This window comes from Anthonomus grandis, chromosome 6, assembly GCF_022605725.1.
Source record: "Anthonomus grandis grandis chromosome 6, icAntGran1.3, whole genome shotgun sequence".
Taxonomy (NCBI): domain Eukaryota; kingdom Metazoa; phylum Arthropoda; class Insecta; order Coleoptera; family Curculionidae; genus Anthonomus; species Anthonomus grandis.
Window position 1 is genome coordinate 16,156,120 of NC_065551.1, and position 23,203 is coordinate 16,179,322.

Genomic DNA, 23,203 nt, shown 5'->3' on the forward strand with positions numbered 1-23,203 from the left:
ACGAGCAACAACTCCATCCTTACCACTTCCAGAAATTTCAAGGCTTGACTGCAGCCGATTATCATCCTAGAGTTCAATTTTGTCGATGGCTTCTGGATCACATTATTGCACAACCAAATATTTTTTACGATATGTTTTGTGGACCGATGAAGCCTCTTTCACAAGAGACGGTATTTTTAATAGTAGGAATAGAATTATTTGGGACGAAGAAAATCCTTATGCAATTTTTCCAAGAAAACATCAGAATCGTTGGTCTGTCAACGTATGGGCAGGCATTGTTGATGATTATTTAATTGGGCCATACCTTCTACCGGAACGGTTAACAGGACCTAATTATAGTATACAATATAATAATACCATAGTTCTCCCAGAACTCCTTGAAAATGTTCCACTAAACATTAGACAGCAAATGTGGTTTCAGCATGATGGAGCGCCGGCTCACTTTGCTGTACAAGTACGCGAGTATTTGGCGCAGCGGTTTGGGCACCGTTGGATTGCCAGAGGTGGAGCAGTTTTTTGGCCTTCTAGGTCACCCGATTTAACGTCGCTCGATTTTTTCTTGTGGGGACATGTAAAGTCTTTAGTCTACGAAACTCCAGTAGCATCAGAGCTAGACTTAATTGGACGAATAACAGCAGCATTTAAAATAATTCAAAACGAGGATCAAATTTTTAATGTAGTCCGCCGAAATCATGTGCGGCCTTTAAGCCGGTGTATTGAGGTTAGAGGAAGACATTTTGAACAATTGTTGTGATGGTATCATAAACAAAAGGTAAAAATACATGCATCAGATCCCCTAAAAGTTTGATCCCATAGTTCTGAAACACCCTATAGTTTATTTAATGGTTTAAAGCGAGCCTTGAGTAAAAACATTTAAATTTACTATGATCGTCCAGTTTATTAAACAATTTTTTTATTGTATCACATATAGATATTTGTATTTCAAATTCTCTGGAAATGCTCTTTAGACTCTCTGATTAGCTCCAACTAAAATGGTAATTTTATTCTTCTCCTACGAGCCGGTTGCAATATCAACAGCCTCAGCTAGTTAAATCAAAAAACTAACAAATTGGTAAACTACCCCCTATATTTTTACAAAAGATTTTTAAATTAATTTTCTTTAGTGTTACAGTCGCCGACCACGGACTGTACAATTACAAAATGCCCTTTTTGTTAACTCAACCGAAAAATAGAAAATTAAATATTTCAATTAGTTTATAAAGGTCTTGTGTATGTGTATGCGAATTCTGCTGAACGTAAGGCCTCTCTGTATGTACACACTCACACTCAGATACCACAAAGGCATTTCAAGAGGGCCCGTTTGCCAGGCTTTAATTAAAATTTCCATTCTCCGAAAAGGTTATAGAATTAAATTTTAAAAAATTACTAAATTTTTTCCTTTTGACAAGGCGTTCTATTCCTGGCTACTTTACACTTATAATACACAATAAGTTTTTTATTTTAGATACATTTTTTTGCTTTTTATTTTTTTAAAGCTGGTAAACTAGTACAAGGTTTCTCCCTTTAAATATGGTTTCTAACTAATTAATTCTCAAGGAAAATGGTCCTTTTTAGCTTTTCCCAGTTTCTGTTTAATTGGGATCAAATGAAGGCCATTCGGGTGAAAAATTAATGTTTTCAGAGGCTTAAAATGAGAGGCTGAGATTGTTGATTAAGAGCGTAATTGGAAAAAATGGAATACGCTTCAAATCCGAACAATTATTGATTGTCTTAGATTTAAGAATTATAAATCATGAATTAAATGAGACTTGACATTCAATTTTTAGACATAAATATGCATACTACAATGACTAAGATTATTCTCGTCTGCGATCTGAAAAAAACAGTAGAATGAGATTTTTTATCTGTATAGGCTATATTTACAAGAAAATTACGTTTCAAGTCAGTTTATGTAAAAATTGTAAAATAAATACCCGCAAAAACCTTAACAAATTATCATTGTATCCATTTTTGTAAATAAATGAAAAATTTTGATGCTTATTCACAGCGATGCAGATCCAGGTTTCCAATTCGTACCCTTAAATGTAAACCGCAAATAATTTTTTATGAAAATTGCAATACTGCCAAATGAAATTCTATGAATTTCAAGAGATTAATAATTATTCTGGTTAATTCATTAAGAAAACCAGATAAATTTAAGTATAAACCCCTACGGGTTTTCTTAAGAATATCCATAGGAATCATAAGAGTTAAAAAAAAAATATGACGTTTTGAATTCAAAAATCTTGAAAAAATGCTATTTAAAATATGTTTAAAAATGAAATTAAAAATCTACTAAATCCTTACGAATTAAGCTGATAATTGGTATTTGGCATTTATAACAAAAATATTCAACTAAGTATCGGGGCCACTGAATAATCATAAAATGATGCCCTTTGGCTGTAATGACCGATATTTTGTAGAAGAAATATTATTTGAATTGAGATTATGAATATTAAATGCACTTTAAATACAAAAAGTGCAATGAAAACTGATTTTTTTATTTATTTTAGACACAATAATCTTAAAAACTAAACTCGTGACTACATGTTGAAATTAATTATGAATAATCTCAAGAAAGTTTATTATAATTTAAAAAAAATATTGATGAACTTTGATCTAGAATAAGATTTATTAAAAACCAAGAGAACTAAGTAAACATCTTAAGAACTTTAATAAAGATCATTAGAATCTTAAAGTTTCTACAAATTCTCATAAGATTTATTAAGGCTCTAAGAATCTCAGTTAAAATCGTAAAAATGCGAATGGAGTGATTTAGCATTCCAATTAACCTGAATTAACAAACTACAAATTCCAATTTTATTATTAAAATTCCATTTAATAAATGTCCAAGAATCTAAGTATATAAATGAAAATTCCTAAAACCTAATTACGCTTTAATAAAATCGTAAAATTCTTATACTATAGTTCTAAAAATATCAATAAAATAATAGAATTTCAATAAAATTTCAAGAATTCCAGTAAAAATCTTAAGCATATTCATAATGTTCGTTAAAATTTTGTAATTTTTTAGAGATTCTAACATTTAAATTTTATGTAAAGTTCATTCTTTAAATTATAGAATTGTAATAAGATTTATCAAAATTGAAATAATTCCAGTAAAAATTCATTAAAATATTATAGTTGCTTTAAATTCCAACAAGATTCATTCAAATCCCTTGAATCTGAACGAAAATTCTAAAAATACTAATCAAAATGTCAATGAGCTTTATTATAGAATTTCGACAAATTCCAATACAATATCTGCTAATTACAATTCTAAGAATACACATGAAATTTTAGAATTAAAAATTCGTTAAAATTTTAAAAATCCCAATAAAAAAAATCTTAAAAATAATAATAAAGTTACTTAAAATTTTAGAATTTTTATAAATTCTAACATAGTTAAATTATAGAGGTTCTAGAAATTCCAATACGATACATTAAAATTCCAAGAATACCGATAAAATTATAGAATTCCAATATAACTCTAAAAATCGTAATTTAAAGAAAAATAAACTTATTAAAATTTTAGATTTTTTTATTTATTTTATCAAGGTTCATTTTAGTTTCGATAATACTAAAGAAGTTCACTAAAATTAAAAAAAAAATTATGAAAATATGCCGATAAAAAATGGATAGCTCAAAATATAAGGGAGCAAATGCACGAAAGGGATCGATTATATAAAAGGGCTGCTATAGAAAATAACGACAACATTTGGAATAAATATATAGAGCTATAAGAAATAACACAGTAAGCAAGATAAGAGTATAAAAGGATAGATTTTTTGCGAATACCATAGATCTAAATAAAAATAATCAAAAAGAACTCTGGAAAAATCTGAAGACGCTTTTGCCAGGAAAAAACCAAAACATGCCTAATGAAATAAAGTTTAAAAATGAAATCATTACACAGGAGGATGATATTGCACATAGATTTAATAATTATTTCGTGAATAGTATTGATCTTATTCTTGCAGATATTCCACCAGCAGCAAATGGTCAAACATATTTCATTGAACCACCTTCAGTCCAGAAAACCTTGACACAATTTAATAAAGTTTCGATGACTAAAATGAAGGAAATACTTAAAAATCTAAAAAACGTTGGTGGTGGGGAGAGTGGCATCTCTAAGCAGGTTCTTTGCGATGTTGCTTATGTTGTGGGTGATCGTCTTTTGGATAACATCAATACATCCTTACGTACTGGGGTTTTTCCGCAAGCCTGGAAACTTTCTACTGTTGTTCCTGTTCCAAAAATGCAAAACACTAAATTGTGTAATGAATTTCGGCCAATTAACACCGTACCTATTTATGAGAAGCTCCTTGAAGTATGTGTTAAGGAACAGCTACTCGAACATTGTAATATAAATAAAATAGTTGTGCCTAACCAATCGGGGTTCCGTGAGAATCATTCATGTGAGTCTGTTATTATTAATATAGTTGATAATTTTCTCAGGGCCCTTGACTCCGATAATCTAGTACTTGCTGTGTTTTTGGATTTTAAGAGAGCGTTTGAAACCGTGAGTAGAGAAATGTTAATTGGGAAATTAGAACGGTTAGGCCTTAAACATAATGTATTGAAGTGGTTTCAATCTTATCTAACTGGTAGAGTTCAGCGAGTCATATACAATAATAGTTCATCTGAAAGTGTTAATGTAAAGCATGGTGTGCCACAGGGAACGGTCTTGGGCCCCTTGCTATTTTTATTGTATGTCAACGATATGGTGGAGGTAGTGCGGGGGTGTAATGTGGTGTTGTTTGCGGACGATACAATGTTATATGTGGTGGATAAAGACATTCATCAACTGCAACAGGTCATGAACGTTGAACTCAATAACTTATTCATCTGGCTTTGTAGAAATAAACTAAGTTTAAATGCAAGTAAATCCAAGTTTTGTATATTTGGCAAGAAATCTAGATTAAGTTCTATAGACATGGGCAATATACAGATTTCTGTGAATGGGGAAAGTATTTTGTATGCCAAAGAAATCAAATATTTGGGAACAATGTTCGATGCCAATCTGAATTTCCATGCTCATGCAGATTATGTAATGAGAAAATTTTCAAAAAAAGTTGGATTTATCACAAGAATTGGAACAAAATTTGTCAATATACATCAAATTAAAACTTTACAACGCCATTGCTCTTCCTCATTTACAGTTCTGTTCAACATTATTGTTTAACTTGCCACAGTATAGAATTGACCAACTAGAAAGAATTCAAAATAGGGCTATGAGACTGATTCTAAATTGTAATCGTTACACGCCTGTTGTCTCTATATTGGGTGTCCTAGATATGTTGTCTGTACATCAAAGAATTTTGTATAACGTTTATTTGTTTATTTTTAAATTAAAACATCAGGTGCTCCCCGATTATATTTGTAATAAATTAAGAGTTTTTGGAGATATACATAACTGTAATACGAGAAATCGTATAGACTTCATACTAGTGGACAGATGTAACACAACCCAAATTCATAATTCAGTTCTATACAAAGGTTTAATTCTATTTAACAACTTGCCTGCTAACATCAAAAATTGTATTACTTTGAATCAATTCAGAGGCTTCTTGGGAAAAATTTATTATGAATAAGTAAAATTGTGTTTGTTATTTTAGTATGTTATTTTAATTATGTAGTTTATTAAGTTTTACTATAGTATGCATTGTTTCCGCTCCATTCATCATCTTGATTGTGGGTTTGTTTATCTGTTGACTGGGTATTTTTGGGCCAACCGGGATACTGGTTACAGCTTCTCGGAACTACCAAAGCATTTCTAAGTGTTACACGGGAGGACCAATGTCTCTGGTCAGCAAGGTCAACCAAGTTCCAAATGTGTGTCATCGGCTGCTTGCAACCGAACCGACTCGATCAACCTGAGTCGACATTATTTTTATTATTATAAGGCAAACAACAATTAACTGTGCTTTTAATAAGTGGGGCAAGGAAATAATGTTTAGGTTAAGACTAGTTTAATTTATGGTCTACCTCTGGCAGGATATTTCTAGAACCGGGATGTTGTTTCTGGATTACCGAGACCATCCATGGACAAACCGGAGTGTCCTGATACAGTTATGGCCAACTTTTACTTTATGTTTCATTTATGTTTTTATTGAATGTAGCTTTTGCTAAATAAAGATATTATTTATTTAAAATTATAACATTTTTAGAAATAACAAAATGTTTTTGAAAATTCTAAGAATCTTAGTAAAAATCCTAAAAATACCAATAAAGTTCATAAATATTTCAAAAAACCCCCTGGGATTCAAAGAAATTTTAAATTCCTTCCAAATAAAAAAATTATTAAAGTTCATTAAAATCTTTTCATTTCTACAAATTCCAATAAGACTCATTAAAATACCTTTAATCTTAATTAAAACCCTAAGAATACCATGAAAATTTTAAAAAATATCAATAAGATCTAATAAATTTAGAGATTCTTAATAAAATTTATTATAATTTTACGAATTGTAGTAAAAACCCTAAGAATATTAATCAAGGTCCAGAATCCAATAAACCTCAATGAGCTTCTGTCGTAGAACTTTAAAAATAATCAACTCATTAAAATGGTATAATTTCTACGAAATCCAACAAGGGTACTTTAAATTCCATGAGTCTAGTAAAAATCTTAAGAATACAGCAAAGCTGAATAAATTAAAATAAAAGCTTCAGTAAAATTATAAAATCATTACAAATTTCAAAAATTCTTTTTTCAATTTCAGAAATTCGAGTAAAAACCAATCAATTATGCAAATTTCAACTAGATTTATTAAAATTTCATGAACCCTAATAAAAATCCTAAGAATCCTAATGAAGTTAAAAATTCAATAATTTCTACAAATCTTAATAAGGTTTATTTAAATTCCATGAAAACCAATGAAAACTCTAAGAACATCAATTGAAATTCTAAAAAACTTTAACAGGTTTCATTAAATTTCTGAATTTCTATAACTTTTATTACATGCGATACAATAGAATAGCAATAAAAATATAGAATTTCAATAAAAGTCATAAAAATTTCAAAAACCCATCTAAAAATCCTAAGAATATCAACAAAGTGTAATAAAATTTTTAAATTTCTGGCAAATTCATTACTATTATAAGGATCCTAAGTGACATTCTTAATAAAAATTTAACCTCTTTTAATTAATTATTTAAAATAAAAAAATTCTGGGTTATAACTAACTTTTAGAATTCTTCAAATTCAAATCCACAAGATTAACGAATAGAATTCAAATAAAGTTGATGGCTATTTCAGCATTTTTAAGCACCAATTAAAAATGATCATAAATATCATTAAAATAATTAATGAGAAAAGATAATTAGGAATTTTATAAAAAATAAAACCTACTTCGGATGAATGTTGATATATGTTTTATTCTTAAAATAACCTAAGGACATTGCACAAGACAACAGTAAAATATTATACGGAAATACAATATTTAATTTAAATATGTATACTGTTAGTAGTTTTATTTAAGTAATTTTTATTCATATTAAGTGCCCACGCGAAAAGCCTTTAATTATATAAAAATAATTATTTTTTTAATTAGGACAATGCATCATTTAAACTTTAAAATTACGCACCTTTTATGAATAAAACCTTAATATCTATATCTAAATGTACAGCCCTTTATTTTAGATTGTGGCACAAATAAATTAGTTCAATTTTTAGCACAAAGATGGGTACCTCAAGTTTGAGCGTACATTCAATAAAATATACTTAAACTAGTACATTTTTTTGAAAAATTAAAAACAGGTTACGGCGTTAAAGTAGCACCTCCAATAAATCCTTGCTTTATTTTGTCCATTTGTTATGGAAGATTGGTGGCCACGACGTTGCAAATCCATCTAGAAAAATAATTATTTCACATTTTAACCAACCTTACAAAGTGCTTTAAAGTTTTTAATTACATGACAAGAAACTTCAACTTAAAAGGCATGTCAATTCATTCATTTTTAATAACATTTTATAACAAAAGGGTCAAAAATGACTTCTACTTTAAAGGGTAAAAAGTAATTTTTGCCGGGGATATAAGTTAAAATGAGGAAAATTTATTAAGCGACTTAAATATATGGAGCGTCTCTTTTTAAAAATTTTTACTTACGCTTCGTACATCTTCAGGGATGCTATTTCCATAAGCTCCTGGTGGTTTTCCATTTCTGCCCCTATCGTCTTCCTCTAGGGCGTCCTTTAACGCCACCATCAATCGGTTTACCAGCATAGCAGTTCGTTTCTTAGGCACGATAGTCTAAAAAGAGAAAAACATTATTTTTTTTATGATATTTTGCATATCAATGTTCATAGGAAAAAGCAGGGATGACGTACTACGGGCTAGCCTCCTACATCGACACCAATATGGCTACCAAATAGGTAAATCTTGTAAATTAGTGATCTCGACCCTCTACGTTATAGAAGGTCGGGCAATCTTTAAACAACAAATAAATCGCCCTAAGGGTCTTCTTAAGCGGATCTTAAGAGATTACTAGCCAGTCGCTGGCGAGTAAAATTTAAAGCGAGTGAGCGAGTTAGAACACGCTCAGCGAGCGCAAACTACACAGGGCTAGTTAAATCGCTTTACTCGCAAGGTATTGCATTTTTGGAAGTTGTTTGTTTCGTATTTTTCGTTCGAAAATTGAAAACGTCTGTTAAATGGAATAGTATTAAAATATAGTAATAGAATCAAATTATAGAGTTTTTTAAAATTTATGAACAATTTCTAGTATTATAAAATATTAAACACAAAGATTATCTAAATATTAAACTGAAAGACGTAATATTTAAGAACATGTGTGAACAATTAGATGATAAAGGGCTTCTAAAAGGAATGGATGAAAAACAATTGAAAAACAAAATTAAAAATTTGAAAGATGTGTTTCGTCAAGAACTGACCAAAATAGAACGAAGCAAAAAAGTGGCTGTGGAAAAGAAGACATTTACACCCCAAAGTTAACATGGTTTGAGGCTGCCCATATTTTCGCAGAAGTTTTTTTCAACAAGGCATAGTAATTCAAACTTGGTGAGTAGATTTTAGAGCAGGATATTTTTTATTTTTACATAAGTAAATTGTGCATAACAAATAAAGTTTAATTTTCTTATACGTTTTGGGCAAAATTACGTTGGAAAATAATACATTGTATTTACTTAAAAATTTCAAAAATATTATTCGAGTTAATTCCAATCCCACTTTTTTCTATTGCCACGGTAAAGGATTTTCTTCCATAAAATACTTGGAGTACGTGCGTCTTACTTCCTCTGCGGATTTTTTGTAATTATTACGTCCCAAATGACTAACCGATGACAGATTATCCACGTGGTTTCTCCATTGCCCAAAAGTAATATTTCCCGTGTTCAGATCCTTTCTATCCACAGCATTTTCAGGAAAATAAGTATCGGGGCTGCTTTTTCTCAGCCAGTTGTGGAGACTACATGCTGCCAAAATAACATCGTCAATTGTTGCTTCTTTTAATTGAATTGGTCTTGAAAATATTCTGAAGCGCCACACACGAATACCAAATGCATTTTCTGATACTCGTCTTGCTCGAGAGAGTCGGTAGTTGAATATCCTTTCAGTATTATTAAGCTGTGACTTACTGTACGGCTTCATTAAGTTGGTTCTTAATGGAAAGGCATCGTCCCCCACAATGACCGAATTTCCAGACATATTAAGAGTGTTATTTTTGATAGCGATGTATAAAGTACTCTGTCTAAATATTGCACTGTCACTAGCTCGGCCGTTTGCTCCAATATCAATGTAAGTAAAGCAATAATCTGCGTCCACCATTGCAAATAACATTATACTATAGGTTTTTTTGTAATTAAAGTACACTGACCCAGACCTGGAAGGTTTTTTAATCAGAACGTGCTTGCCATCAATCGCTCCACAACATCTTGGGAAATTTCAACGAAGAAGAAAATTGCTTTGTATTTTTTTCTATTCATTGCTTGTTGTAGACATCTGGAAGAAAAATATTATATATTTTAGAAAAATTGTTACTTCTTAAATCAAGCAAAAGATAAACACATTTTTTATAGATTTTTTCTAATTTTTTTCAGACTCCCAGCACACAGAATATATCTGAGGAAGTCTCAAACACCGTCTATAGATTACAACAAGTCAGACCACTCGAGCGGCCCTGAAATCGATTGCCCCACCCCCCGTTCCTCACCTCGCCATGCATCGGCTGGGTAGAACCCAGGTTTAGTTTTCGCAAGTACGTTAACTTGTCTGCATCCGTTTCGCGAGAGAGTTTTTGCTTGTAGCGTTTTAGACAATAATTTGGTTACATACTACTTGTATAAATATAATTACCCAATAATAAAGTAGTATGTATTTCATCCCTATATGTTAAATATTTTGTTCTGTATTTTGTGTTTTACATAAAAGCATTACAATATTTTTTTTACCCTCTTTTTTACCCTTTGTTTTACCCTTTTCCTATTTTAATAGTTTATTACTTATTTTCTCCCCCTAATGTTACTGGAATAGTTTCAGCCCATTTTACAACCTATTATCCCAAACCAACACATCCCACTTCTTTTTGTCGGCCACCAATGTCGGCGTTTAAGACCCGGTAAATTTTGATATTTTAACATATTTTATATATATTTACTATATCCACAAATGAATACAAAGTATATAATTTACAAAACTATTGTACTGTACATACCGTATTAAAATTATTTTATATTTTTTAGTGTGTTTTTTAACTGTTTATTTATTTTAACTTTAGATTTATTTTTTGATAAGACTCCTAAAAATGTAGCAAATTTAAACAATTCAACAAGTAAGGTTTTTTTCAAATTCACTTTTTATATATTATATTTGACTTAAAAGGCAGCCATTTTGAATCCGCCATATTAAACGCTTCCTATTTATTTAAAAGTTCAAATTCATTGAACTGATCAAAACTTCTAGATACACCAATTTTAGAAAAGGGAAACTCAAAAACATTTTAAAAACTGTCCTTGTTATCGAAAGCCAAGCACCTACAAAATTTGAAAACAATCTGACAAGTAGAAGTTATAGTTTAAATAGAATTCTTAGATTTGTTATATACATACATGCAAACATTGCTACATAAAGGCAAAGAAGTGAAGCTAATATAAAAAATGTGTAAAAACGTTAATAATTAAGAAACACTGTCATATAAACACATTCTATTCCAGTCCTATAAAAAAAGTTCTTATTTTATGACTTAAAATACTTCTTATGAATACTCCTCGTATAAAAATATTCAGCGCGCCTCAGAATTTGCTTTCATCGATATTTACGATAAACCCTGGTAAACGCTCGTACGCAGCAAACAGCGGGATTCAAGGTCAATTTTGCTTTAACACGGGCGGTATAGGAAGTGGTCTGACTTGTTGTAATCTATAGACGGTGTCTCAAACTCTCAAATTGAACAGCCAGATGACGAAGAACCCGATACACCGCCCAAGGAACAAAATGTAAAACTCTCACAGGTGATGGGACCTCCTAAACCTAAAAAAAAGCTGAAAAAAGAAGCAGATCCGGAAATCACTGATGCAGTCGGTCAGTTAAATAGAATTGCTGAAAATGTATTACAGGTAAAACTGTACGACGAATTTGGGAAGTATGTAGCTGCAGAGCTACGTCAATTGCCGCAACGTCAAGCTATTTTATTACAGCAAGAAATCCAGAATTCTATTACACGTATAAAGCTAATCTGTTTAGAAAACAATAACCAAATAAATACTTACTACGGAGAACCCCTTCAACTGCAAATTTCTCTATCGTTATCTTCCCCCAGTGATCCCAGCCCTGCCTCAACCACATATGAAATACATACCCAAACCCAAAATAACGAAGATAACGGATATGGTCACAATGTTCTTCATCAAGCACTTATAAATACATGTTCAGCACAATTTTAGTTCTTAATAAATAAATAATATTTTTTATAAATAAGTATTTTGTTTCATAAACAGTGTGTGAAAAATAAATTGATTATAAGTTATGCCTACCTTTATATATGGCTTTAGAATCTGATAAATTGCTGCAAGTACTTCTGGTACAAACAGTGACATTGTACATTCAGGCACTCGGAATAAATATTCTAGTGATTTAAACAAATCACCAGATGTCAAAAAGCGCAGGGTTATTTCTAGTTTTGTAGCAGTTGGTATCGCCATCCTCATTTTTGTATTTTTTTTTGCGAATTATTTCGTGAACCATTTGTAAAAAATTATTAAACTGTCCTTGCATTGTAATGTAATCGTAATCGCATCGTAAACTGCATTGTTCATTCTCAAAACATTTCTGTACGCCACAGGATCTTCATCCTTTAATTGTTGTAATAAAATATTAGAAGCCCCATATGTGTCTCGTTTTGAAATCCAATTCCACACCCGTCTTGCTTTTCTTTTTTTTTCTGGTTTAACTTTTCTTAAAGTTTTTTCCGAATTAAAAGACTCACAACAACAATTCCTGCACGCACTATATCCGCCATTTTATCTAACTAGTACTAGTCCTATTTTAAATTACACATAGTGTTTTCACTCGCCAGAGCGAGAAATCGCGAGCGAGTAGCGAGAAAAGTAGGCCGGTGTTCAACTTTACTCGCTGGGAAAAAGCGAGCCACGATTACATTTGGCGACTTTTATAGCAGCAAGTAAATTCGGCGGCGACTGGCTAGTAATCTCGCCCTATGTAATAGATGCTTTAGACATTGAAAGAGCATTTGTCAACAAGTCAAATAAATCAATCAACCATGCTATATCTGCACGAGGTATACATCCTATAATAGGCGGTTGGAACAACCAAATGCTAAAATATAAGAAGTGAAAACAGCCAGTCTCAAAAGCACCATGAACTCACTGCAGGGAGGGAGTGCTCTCACCGCTGCTATAGAACCTTATATCGGACAACCTGGCACGGTTGTCTCTTCTATAGGATACGCAGGCGACATCGTTAAATTAGGACGAAAGAGCAACCAGGTTCATATATTTGAAACAAATTTAAGGAACTCTGAACGGTGTCAAGCACTGGTACGAGGAAGAACAGCGCGCAAAAACCACCCTGTTTTTTCTCAAGAAAAAGAAAGAACCTGGTGTAAGAGACTTAGTGATCTTTGGTGGATACGTGCGACTCGAATATGAGGTCAAATATCTAGGGGCGACTTTGGATGAAAAACTTGGTCAAAAAAGTTATGGAGAAGAGATTTGATAATAGTGAAGTGCAACAACATTATAAAATCTCTTTAGGAAAACAATATCACTATTAACTAATTTTGACTGATCCAATGATTTTATTAAGCTATTCATGGCAATTGCGTCTGTGGAGGACTGCTCATGTCTGCAGATTAACTTTGATAATGTTATAGACTGGTCTGGTACAAATGCACTCTTCTTCTAAAACAAAAAATATTCCACAATATCTCTAACCCTTAATAATATTGTAGAATATTTTTACTATATTAATGGTACTTATGTCAATATGGTAAATGAGCTACAGAAAACAATGGTCTTAATTGTCAGATCTACTAATATTTTTAATGTGAAGTGTTGTCTGAAGTTTTTTGACGGCCTGATATTACTAAAGTTGGAATATGCTAGTATCAATTAGGTTTGGAGTAAATCCCTTAAGGGCGTACAGAGAAAGTTTCTTAAGTATATGTTTTTTTAAAAGCTTGGAAATTACCCAAGGCTGTATGTCTATGGCCAGTATTTACTTTTACGGACATTTTTATTGATTAACTTTGGAAAATTGGCCCATCGCAACTACATATCTTTAAAATTTTAATCAACAAAATTGATTCCCCTGAAATTCTATTAATAGATTTAAATTAATACGTACTAATACTAAAACTAACCCATTTACAAAACGTACAATCATTTTAATATTTATGCATATGATTTGGATTTAGACCTTTTAAATTTAAATAAAATTACCAAAATTATTGGCGATAAACTTGATGCTTCTCATATTCAGGTCTGTACCTTTTCATTTTAAGTCATCACTTATTGTTAGCAAAAGAAGATAACTTAATGTTATTTTTTTTTCTGTAGTGTTAGATTTAGTTATGGTTTTTCTTGCATTTGAATGAACATATTTTGGTACGTACAGCTATATAAAATACCATAAGTAAAATATAAACACGAATAAATAATAAATATATATGGATCTCAAAAGCTTTAAACGCTTTCAAAGGCAAAACACTTGAAGTATGGTTGGTTGCATAATATCAGGGGCTTTTCGCTCGCTGCCCATTTTGAATAAAGGCGCGGATCCGAACCCCGAGTATTGAGCCGAGCTCGCCCGAGAGCCACTAGACTTTAATGAATGGTATCCTATCACGAACTTATAAATATGACTGCCAATCATAGAGTAATTAAAAGTATTCATTTCTCTATGCTGCCAATTCAATGAAAAGTAAATGACCACTACAAGGGGGCCGCCATTTTGCGTGATTGTGTCCTTTCGATGTTGGTCACTCTTGACAAATTTAAGTTGTGGCAACTGTAGGTAAACAAAATAATTAAAGTTTTTGAGAGGTTCTGTTTACAAAATAGAAAGTTACATATAGATAAGAATTTAAGATAGTTGCGTTAGATGTGTGATTTTTCTGGTACTTCTTTAAGAATTTCGTTAAAATTTATGAAAAAAAGTAATCCTCACCTAAAATGAGACAAAGTTTCAATCAACTTGGAATAGATGCATGCACTTTAAAATATTTGTTTTATTATTTTGATAATCTTGAATCTTATAAATCCTAATACCATGAAAATGATGATATTCATTTAAATTTTTGCTTGCATTTACTTAACAAATTCAGTTAAAAACATTTTTATTTTCTCTCTATTTTTACTATTACGAGTTTTACTTTCCTTTCATGTACAGTGTTTCCACATTAGTAGGTACAACCATCTATAAAAATCAAAATATAGATGATTTTATGAGGGTTTGTAATTAGCAAGCGTTTATATAGTAAAAATATATTATTCTGTCAACAACTCTATATATTATTCTATCATAAACAACACAGACAAGACAGACAATTCACAATAATTCGGTTTTGAGAAACTAAACCAAATACCTTTAAATAAAGATGGTGATACATTATACACGTATTAAATAAGGAGAAAGATACATCGCCTGTTCCAGACCATATACCCAAACGTCGTTTACAAATCGCCAAAAACTAGGCAATACTCACACGTCAAATGTCAACGTCGTCAACTTTATTACCGTTATTTAATATATCTATGGTCTCAAATCAATACCTCGTAAGTCCAAAATTTGCCATTTTTAGATTTCAATTTTTTTTGGTTCAATAAAACTAGGGGCGCCATCTGTTAGACGATAGTCAACCTACAAAAATACGTTACCGGGAAAACGGCGCTAAAACAATACCACGTAAATCATAATCATTAAAAATCGATTCAATAGCTCGTAAGTCAGCAGTTTAGCATTAGAGGTCTTGTTCAGAAATGTTTTAGTACATTCTAAAGCGGATAAAGATTGTTAACTGTTAAAAAAGTTAGTGTTGTATGGCGTTATAATAAATGTGAGTAAATATTAATAATTAAATTTACATTAATATATATTATCTATGTATAAAAGACTATTTTTTTACTCAGTTGACTTACGCGGTATTGAAATTATGCACTGGATGTGATTTTCGTGGTATTGTTTTTTAATTAACTTTAAATTTACGGCTTGTTGCAGGTAATTAGAGAAATAAATAATAATAAATAATATTATGAGAAAACGCGTGTTTAGTATAAAAACTTTAATAAATATTAAAAGTATTGAGCATACTGAGGTTACATTTAAGCAGTTCTTCTCGTAAAAAAGTCAACACTAAAGATAAAACTAAAAGTATTTTGCCTGATATTTGCCAAAGTTTATTCACTTAAATAGGCTTTTTTTGATTTCTACTTTTTTATTTTAGTAGACTACAATGAGTTCAAGATCAAAAAGATTGGTTGAAATGTGCCAAAGTAATGAAAATAGACCAAATAAAATGGCCAAAGAAGATAGAGAAATCAAAGTACCTGATAGTCTACCAGTCATCGAAAATCAAGTTGGTTTTAATATAATGGATTTGCCAATAGATATTATTACTGATGTTGAGGTCAATGACAGTTTTTTAGAAAAAATGGTTCCTGGTTCTGTAGATGACGAAGTTGAACGCGCTGTGCTTAATTTGCAAGAGACTTTAGAGTCTACCGCTAGTGACACTCAGCCTAATTGTTATGATCTTGGTCTTGAAAAGGGCCTTTATTTAACACCGACATTTTCTAATTGTGTCCGCCAGGATTTACCTATGAATGAAGAGCAGCTATCACCAAGAATTAGAGACACTGAGTCAGATATCCACACTGTTATCTCGGAAAATGAAGACGACAAGGCAAACCAGGACAGCGATTTTCATCCTAGTGAAGACAAGTTAGAATCAGAGTTAGACTCATCCGAATCTCTGAATGAGCAACTTCAACAACAAACCAAAACGAAACGTGAGTTTCGTTTTGGTTTGGTTTGCGGATGAAGGGACAAGCCTACCTAGGATACAGAAGACCACCAAATCAGTCAAAAACATTTCAGGATATTCAAAGGGGAGAAAGAAAAATGGGTATATCATGTAAGTCAAACTTTTGTAGGAAGTCAAATAAGAGAAAGTGCAATGAACTTGATGACTTAAAACGTGAAGAAATTTTTAAAAAGATTTGGCATGATTTAACGTGGAGTCAGAGAAAAACTTTTGTTTGCAATTTAGTAAATAAAGTATCACCACAACAGAGAAAATCAGAAGGAGAAATTTTTCGAAAAACAGGAACCCTTAAATATACCCTGAAAGTAGACAGTACCGTTTATCCTGTATGCAAAAAGATGTTCCTTGCTACCCTAGGATTAGGAGAATGGCAAGTTCGCTTTTGGGTCGATCGAAGTAAACATGGGATAAACGATAAAAAAAAACGAAAGACCAAAAGTTGAAGGCATTTTGTCAGAACGGGCCCCAAATAAATTTATGAAGACCTTTTTAGAAAATCTTAACAAGTTACCTTCGCACTATTGTCGAAAAGACACAAACAAGCTTTATTTGGAGCAGACTTTTTTCAGCATTGTTGATCTTTATAAGGCATACAAAGAAAGTTGCAGGGAAAATAGTGAAGTATGATGAGTCAAAATTCTTTAATAAAAATGTTAAAAAAATGAATATTTGTCTCTATCAGCCCAAAAAAGACAAGTGTGACATTTGCTGTCAGTACGAAGAAACAAATTTATCACCGGAAGAATGGAGAAGACATCAAGAAGAAAAAGATAGAGCAAGAGAAGAAAAGATAAAAGATAAGGAACAAGGTGTTTTAGGTGCCCAACATGTGCTTACAATGGATCTTCAGGCCGTAAAAGTTTGTCCTTCATTGATGGCTAGTTCCTTATATTTTAGAACTAAATTATGTATTCATAATTTTACAGTCTATAATATAGTTACTAAGCACTGCACTTGTTATTGGTTTGACGAGACGCAAGCAGACCTTCAAGCCTCAACATTTGTATCGTTTGTCATAGACTACTTCAAAAGATTCCTTAATGATGGTAAACCCATAGTCATTTATTCGGATGGGTGTACCTACCAAAACCGGAACAACATAATATCAAACGCTCTTTTACATCTCTCACAAGAGCTCAATATTACCATCGAACAAAAGTTTTTGGTTAAAGGTCACACTCAAATGGAGTGTGACAGTGTTCACGCAAACATTGAGAGAAAAATAAAAAACCGGAAATTTTTTTTACCCAGTGACTACGTCCGAGCGTGCGAAGAAAGCAGAACGTGTGGTGAAAAATATGAGGCAAAATTGGTAACATGATTTTTTTAAGAATTTTAATAAAAATCAGATTTATCCTTCAATTAGACCAGGAAGGAAACCTGGAGACCTCACTGTTATGAACTTAAGGGCTTTGAAATACAAAGATCAAAAAATTTATTTTAAAATAAATTTTGATAATATAGAATATCAAGAGCTACCTCAACGAACAAAACCGCATCTTAATAACAGTGAATACCAACAACTTCATACTCAAAGGATTAAGATTGCCAAAACCAAATTTGATCACCTTCAGCAGTTAAAACCAGTGATACCTGAAGATTGTTGGTTATTCTATGACAATTTACCTTTTCAATAACTCCTTTTCTCTTTTTAATTTCTCTGTTTTTAGAACTCATTTCTTTGTAGAAAGCACATTGGTTTTTTTTAGTTTGGGTTTGTGTTTCTAAAATATTTGATTTATTTTTTTTTAATTAAAATTTAAGTTTTTTTTGTGTTTTGGAAACTATTCATTTATAAAAACTAATGGTTTTTAGGTTTCTTATTTAATTATGATTTTTTCGATGTTAATGTGAAATAATATGATTGGATACCTCTACTCACTTTTCAATGTAATAAAATAAATTAATAAAGTGCAATAACACGTAAGTGTTATTTTTTGTGTTCCAATAGCACGTAAGTTTGGTTTTACAAAGAAAAGATGTGTTTTTTAAAAATTCGTTTTTTATAACTATTTCCTATTATATTCTTACACTTATATGTAAATTAAACAACGATTGTACGTTAAACAAAAGAAAAAAATACTTTTTTTTGATTTCTCAAAATGTATCATTTTGGACTTACGAGGTATTGATTTGAGACCATCGATATTTTTTTGTTCGCAACACTAAAAATTTTCAGAATGACCAACATCAAAAGGGCACAACCACTATAAAAATAGTGGCCACCATGCAGTGGTCATTTTTGGGTATCGTGGCCAAATGCATTAGCAGTCCAGGTAGATTTATTAAGTTCGTGTATCCTATATACGCATCATCAGTATGGCAACATACGGAAGAAAGGAGGACCGTTATTCAAATATTCAAAAAAATACAAAACAGCATGTCTGGGTAGAACATGAAAACTTAAGAGGGCTAGTACAAGCTAAATTAATATCAGGTGCAAGAAGGCTACTGTCAAATAGCATATTGATCGTAACAAAAGTTGGACACAATTCGACAAGATAGGACTTAAGCGAATGGCACTAAAAACTGACAAAACCAAGGTCAGCCAGACAAATTATTTTAAATTACGCAAACAAAGAGACTAATGGGCATAGAAGTTACCGGGTTTAGACAAGGCAGCTGCTTAGTATGGTACACTACGGCCATACGTTTAAAGATAGCAGTGGGCGTACTAGAAGATATACAGAATCACAGAATATAGGCAACCATAGCACTCCAAAAAGGGTAATCCAAATTACAATAAAGAAAGCCATCAACAGGGTCATTGGCTCAGAACCAAGGTGCCCTATTAGCGATAAAACCTGATAAAGAGATATCAGAGACTCGTTGAAACTTGAGCATAAAAACTACTGGAAACAACTATAATAATTTGTTTTATTTAAAGAAAATACAAATTTTGAAGATAACGCTAATAAAATAGTACAAAAAAATAAGCAAAAGATCATAATACAGAAAACATAAGCTATAAATACTCATAAAAACATACTATAACATACATATACAACATACTATAACTCTTTCAATAATAAAATAAAAAATTTTGTACGTGGTCGCAATATAAAGTCATAATTTAAAAAATCTAAATGACCATATATTAAGAACGAAAAACTGAATTATCTGCAACATTTGCCTTGGACAGGTTAAGATACAGCCCTAAAATCTTAAATAGAGTCGAGAATGCATTATCCCTAAGCTTATGAATGTTTTCTAATGATACCATAAAAAGCCACATTTCAGAAAATAATTTCTGGTTATAATGTGTTTCGTCATCACATGTTTGTAGTAATTATAATTATTAACTTTAATTTTCTCTTAATCAATACTTAGTGATACTTTAACTTTAATTTAATTCTTTACTTGTATTTAATATTTATGCATTCAAAAATACGCGTTTTGCTAATAACTTATTTAACTTTACATAATTTGCCTTACATCTTTTCCTTTTCCCACCTTTTGTATATTCCTGAACTATACACATCTTTCCTTATATTGAATACGAATGTGAAAAGAGTGGGAGAAAAGGAGAAGGTTGTGCTAAGCTGTGAATTGAGTAGCAGCAATTCTGGCATTGACCGAAAACCGATTTGATCGATAAGTGTCGACACTGTTTTACGCGCGTATTTTTCGGTACGTGACCTACCACACCCATCCCCAAAATATCAAGGGTAAGTTACTTTCTATTTACGTTTACGAATCAGCAGGTGAGAGGTTTAGATTACCGGTTAAATTCGAATATTGAGTATAACTTAATTCCCTCGGGATATACATATTTCGAAGGAGTTGACCCATTTTATTGGTCCTTCAAGCCTGGATAGGTTTTTTTTCTTTTCTTACAGAATAAGACCGGAAATCTAACAGCCTTATCTGCTGATTTACTACATTTTTGAATGCATTTAACGACTCTTTTACTATTTCTATTTTTTTACATTAGCCTGAGCTTATATTTTGTGGGATAATTTAATTATTAATTATTTACTACGTTTATCTATAGACAAATATATACATACATTTACATACTCTACTACATTATTTAAAATATAATAATTGCAATGGTCTTTTAATCTTATTACTACTCTTGATCCTGTGTGCTATTACATATATATATATATAATATATTTTTTTGTCGATACTTATTTTTACGTACTTATGTACCTGCATACTTTTACAATACTATTAAATTTATTATAATTTTCTTTAAAAGATTTAAATACAAGCCAGATTCCAAGCACACTTGACCTTGGATTAATTTTTACGATTTGCAGCAAATTTGTGCGTTAAATTAAGCGGTATTTAGCCTGTTTACTTCAAATATTTTATCTTTTTATGAAATATCGAATACCACAAAAAAAAAAGGTATTGGTCGCGTGTTTGAAATATACAGGGGACTTTTCAAAGGATTCACGGAGAGGTTGCATAGTTAATATAGTTTTTATTTTCAAGTCTTTATTTATTTATTACTGTTTTCTTGGAATTTATTATGCCACCTAACGCCGATAAAGTTTTAAAAGCAAAAGCTTTGCGGCAAACGGCCATAAGTCAGCTTTCTTTAATTATAGAAGCTGCCCAAGCAGCAAAAAATGATGTGGCAGAGTTAAATTCCTTTAAAGTTAGATATAGATCTTTGCCCAAAATTAAAAAGGATTATGAAAAACACAACAATGCTCTTTTAGCCTTACATGCTTCTACTCCTGATCAATTATTACTCGAAGAAAAGGTTTCTCTTGATTTTATGAAAAGATGTCATGAAATAGACACCATTTTTTATGAACTGTTTGAATTGCCTTTGGAACAAAATGGTATTTTAGATACATCCCTTCATCCTATATTCACTGCGCACGATCACTACACTCATCATGATTACGATAATTTACCTAAATTGGCTATTCCTATGTTTGATGGCGACATTACTACTTTTCCTACTTTTCAACAAAGTTTCAATGTTATGGTTCACTCTAAAAAGCAATTAAGTAACATTTCCAAATTTAATTACCTGCTTGGCGCATTGAAGGGTCCTCCACGGGAGTTGATAGCAGATATTTTAATTACAAATGAAAATTATCCAATAGCCTATAATACTATTATCGAAAGATATAGTAATAGAAGATTACAAGCATTTACTCATTGGAAGTTAATCGAGGAATGTCCTCGAATGACATCTGATAACGCTGTGAGCTTAAGAATTATCTTAGACACTTTTGCTAAAAATCTTGCTGTTCTTAATAACTTAAAATTTGAAACAGGTCTTTGGGATTTTCCGATTACTTATTCTTTACTTTCCAAAATTCACCCTGCCACGCGCAAAGCATTTGAACAGCAACACGCATCAAATGATGTACCCAAATACGATGCTGTACGATTGTTTTTACAAAAACAATGTGTTGCTCTTAAAACCATAGAACTGGAAATGTCTCAAAACTCAAAGCCCTCTACATCTAAGCAACATTTCTCATTTACTAACCCTCGTATTTTGCATAATTCGAATAATAGACACAAACATAACTCTATTTTATTTTCGAATACCCAAAAACCTAATTTACTAAATACTTGTTTCTTATGCAAGGGTTCCCACGTGGTGTACAGATGTCCCACATTTCTCTCAAAAACTGTAAAAGAACGTTTTGATATAGTAAAAGCACAAAAGGCTTGTACTAATTGCCTTGCTACTTTTCATACTGCTAGATCTTGTTCTTCACAAAAACGATGCCGTATATGTTCCCTTGAACATCATACTTTACTTTGTTTTAAAACATGTGAACCTACAAATACTTCTGGAAATCAAGTTCCTTTGGATAATCCTCAAACATCAGATAATTCATTAACACCTAGATCTACCACTGCTTGTATGTTACTTAATGATCATGAGGTTTTATTATCTACTGTATTAATTAAAATCAAGGATGTCTTTAATAATTGGCATACTTGTAGGGCTGTCCTTGACGGAGGTGCTCAATCAAGCTTCATTTCCAGAAATTATGCGAATAAATTACTTTTACCTACCTCTAACATTTCTATGTCTTTGCATGGACTCGATGGTATGTACTCAACTGCCAAAAAGGGTGTGAATTGCAGTGTCTCTTCACTTTACGATAATAATCAATCCTTTAATTTTGAAGCTATTATTATTGATAAAATTTGCAATGATATGCCGTCAATCTCATTTTCAAAAGAATATTTTACTATTCCATCGGAACTAAACTTAGCTGATCCATATTTCTTTAAAAAATCATCTATAGATCTTTTGCTTGGAAATGATATTTTCCCGTACATTTTGCAAGATGGAAAAATAGAAAATGGGCCTAATCAACCAGTCTTATTAAATACCTGCTTTGGTTGGACTGTAACTGGTAAAACATCTTATACATCTACTGATAAAATCGTTCGTACCTTTTGTACTACTATTTCAAATTTGGACACTATAAACAAAACCTTACAAAAATTTTGGCAGATTGAGGAAGTACCGGAAGTCAGTGTTAAATCAAAAGACGATGAATATTGTGAAAAATATTTTTTAAATACCACTTATCGAACACCTTCGGGTAGATACGTGGTCTCTTTACCGTTCAAAATTACTGCTCCAGATTTTGGAGATACATATACCGTTGCTCTCCGCAGATTTTTATCTTTAGAAAAAAGATTTGCTCAGAATCCTCAGTTTTTTATTTCTTATTCTACAATTGTACAG

The 23,203-nt window shown here is 31.4% G+C and overlaps 1 protein-coding gene across 1 annotated transcript in view; it reads right to left on the reverse strand.

Moving 5' to 3' along the window:
• Positions 1-7,434: 7,434 nt before the first annotated feature.
• Positions 7,435-23,203, reverse strand: part of LOC126737533 (uncharacterized) — a 126,163-nt gene continuing 110,394 nt past the window's right edge. Inside the window, exons 3-4 of the mRNA XM_050442466.1 lie at positions 8,109-8,252; positions 7,435-7,851 (exon numbers count right to left, since the gene is read on the reverse strand). Of these exons, the coding sequence (XP_050298423.1) occupies positions 7,750-7,851; positions 8,109-8,252 (246 nt within the window). The 3' untranslated portion in view covers positions 7,435-7,749. The remainder of the gene's footprint in view (positions 7,852-8,108; positions 8,253-23,203) is intronic.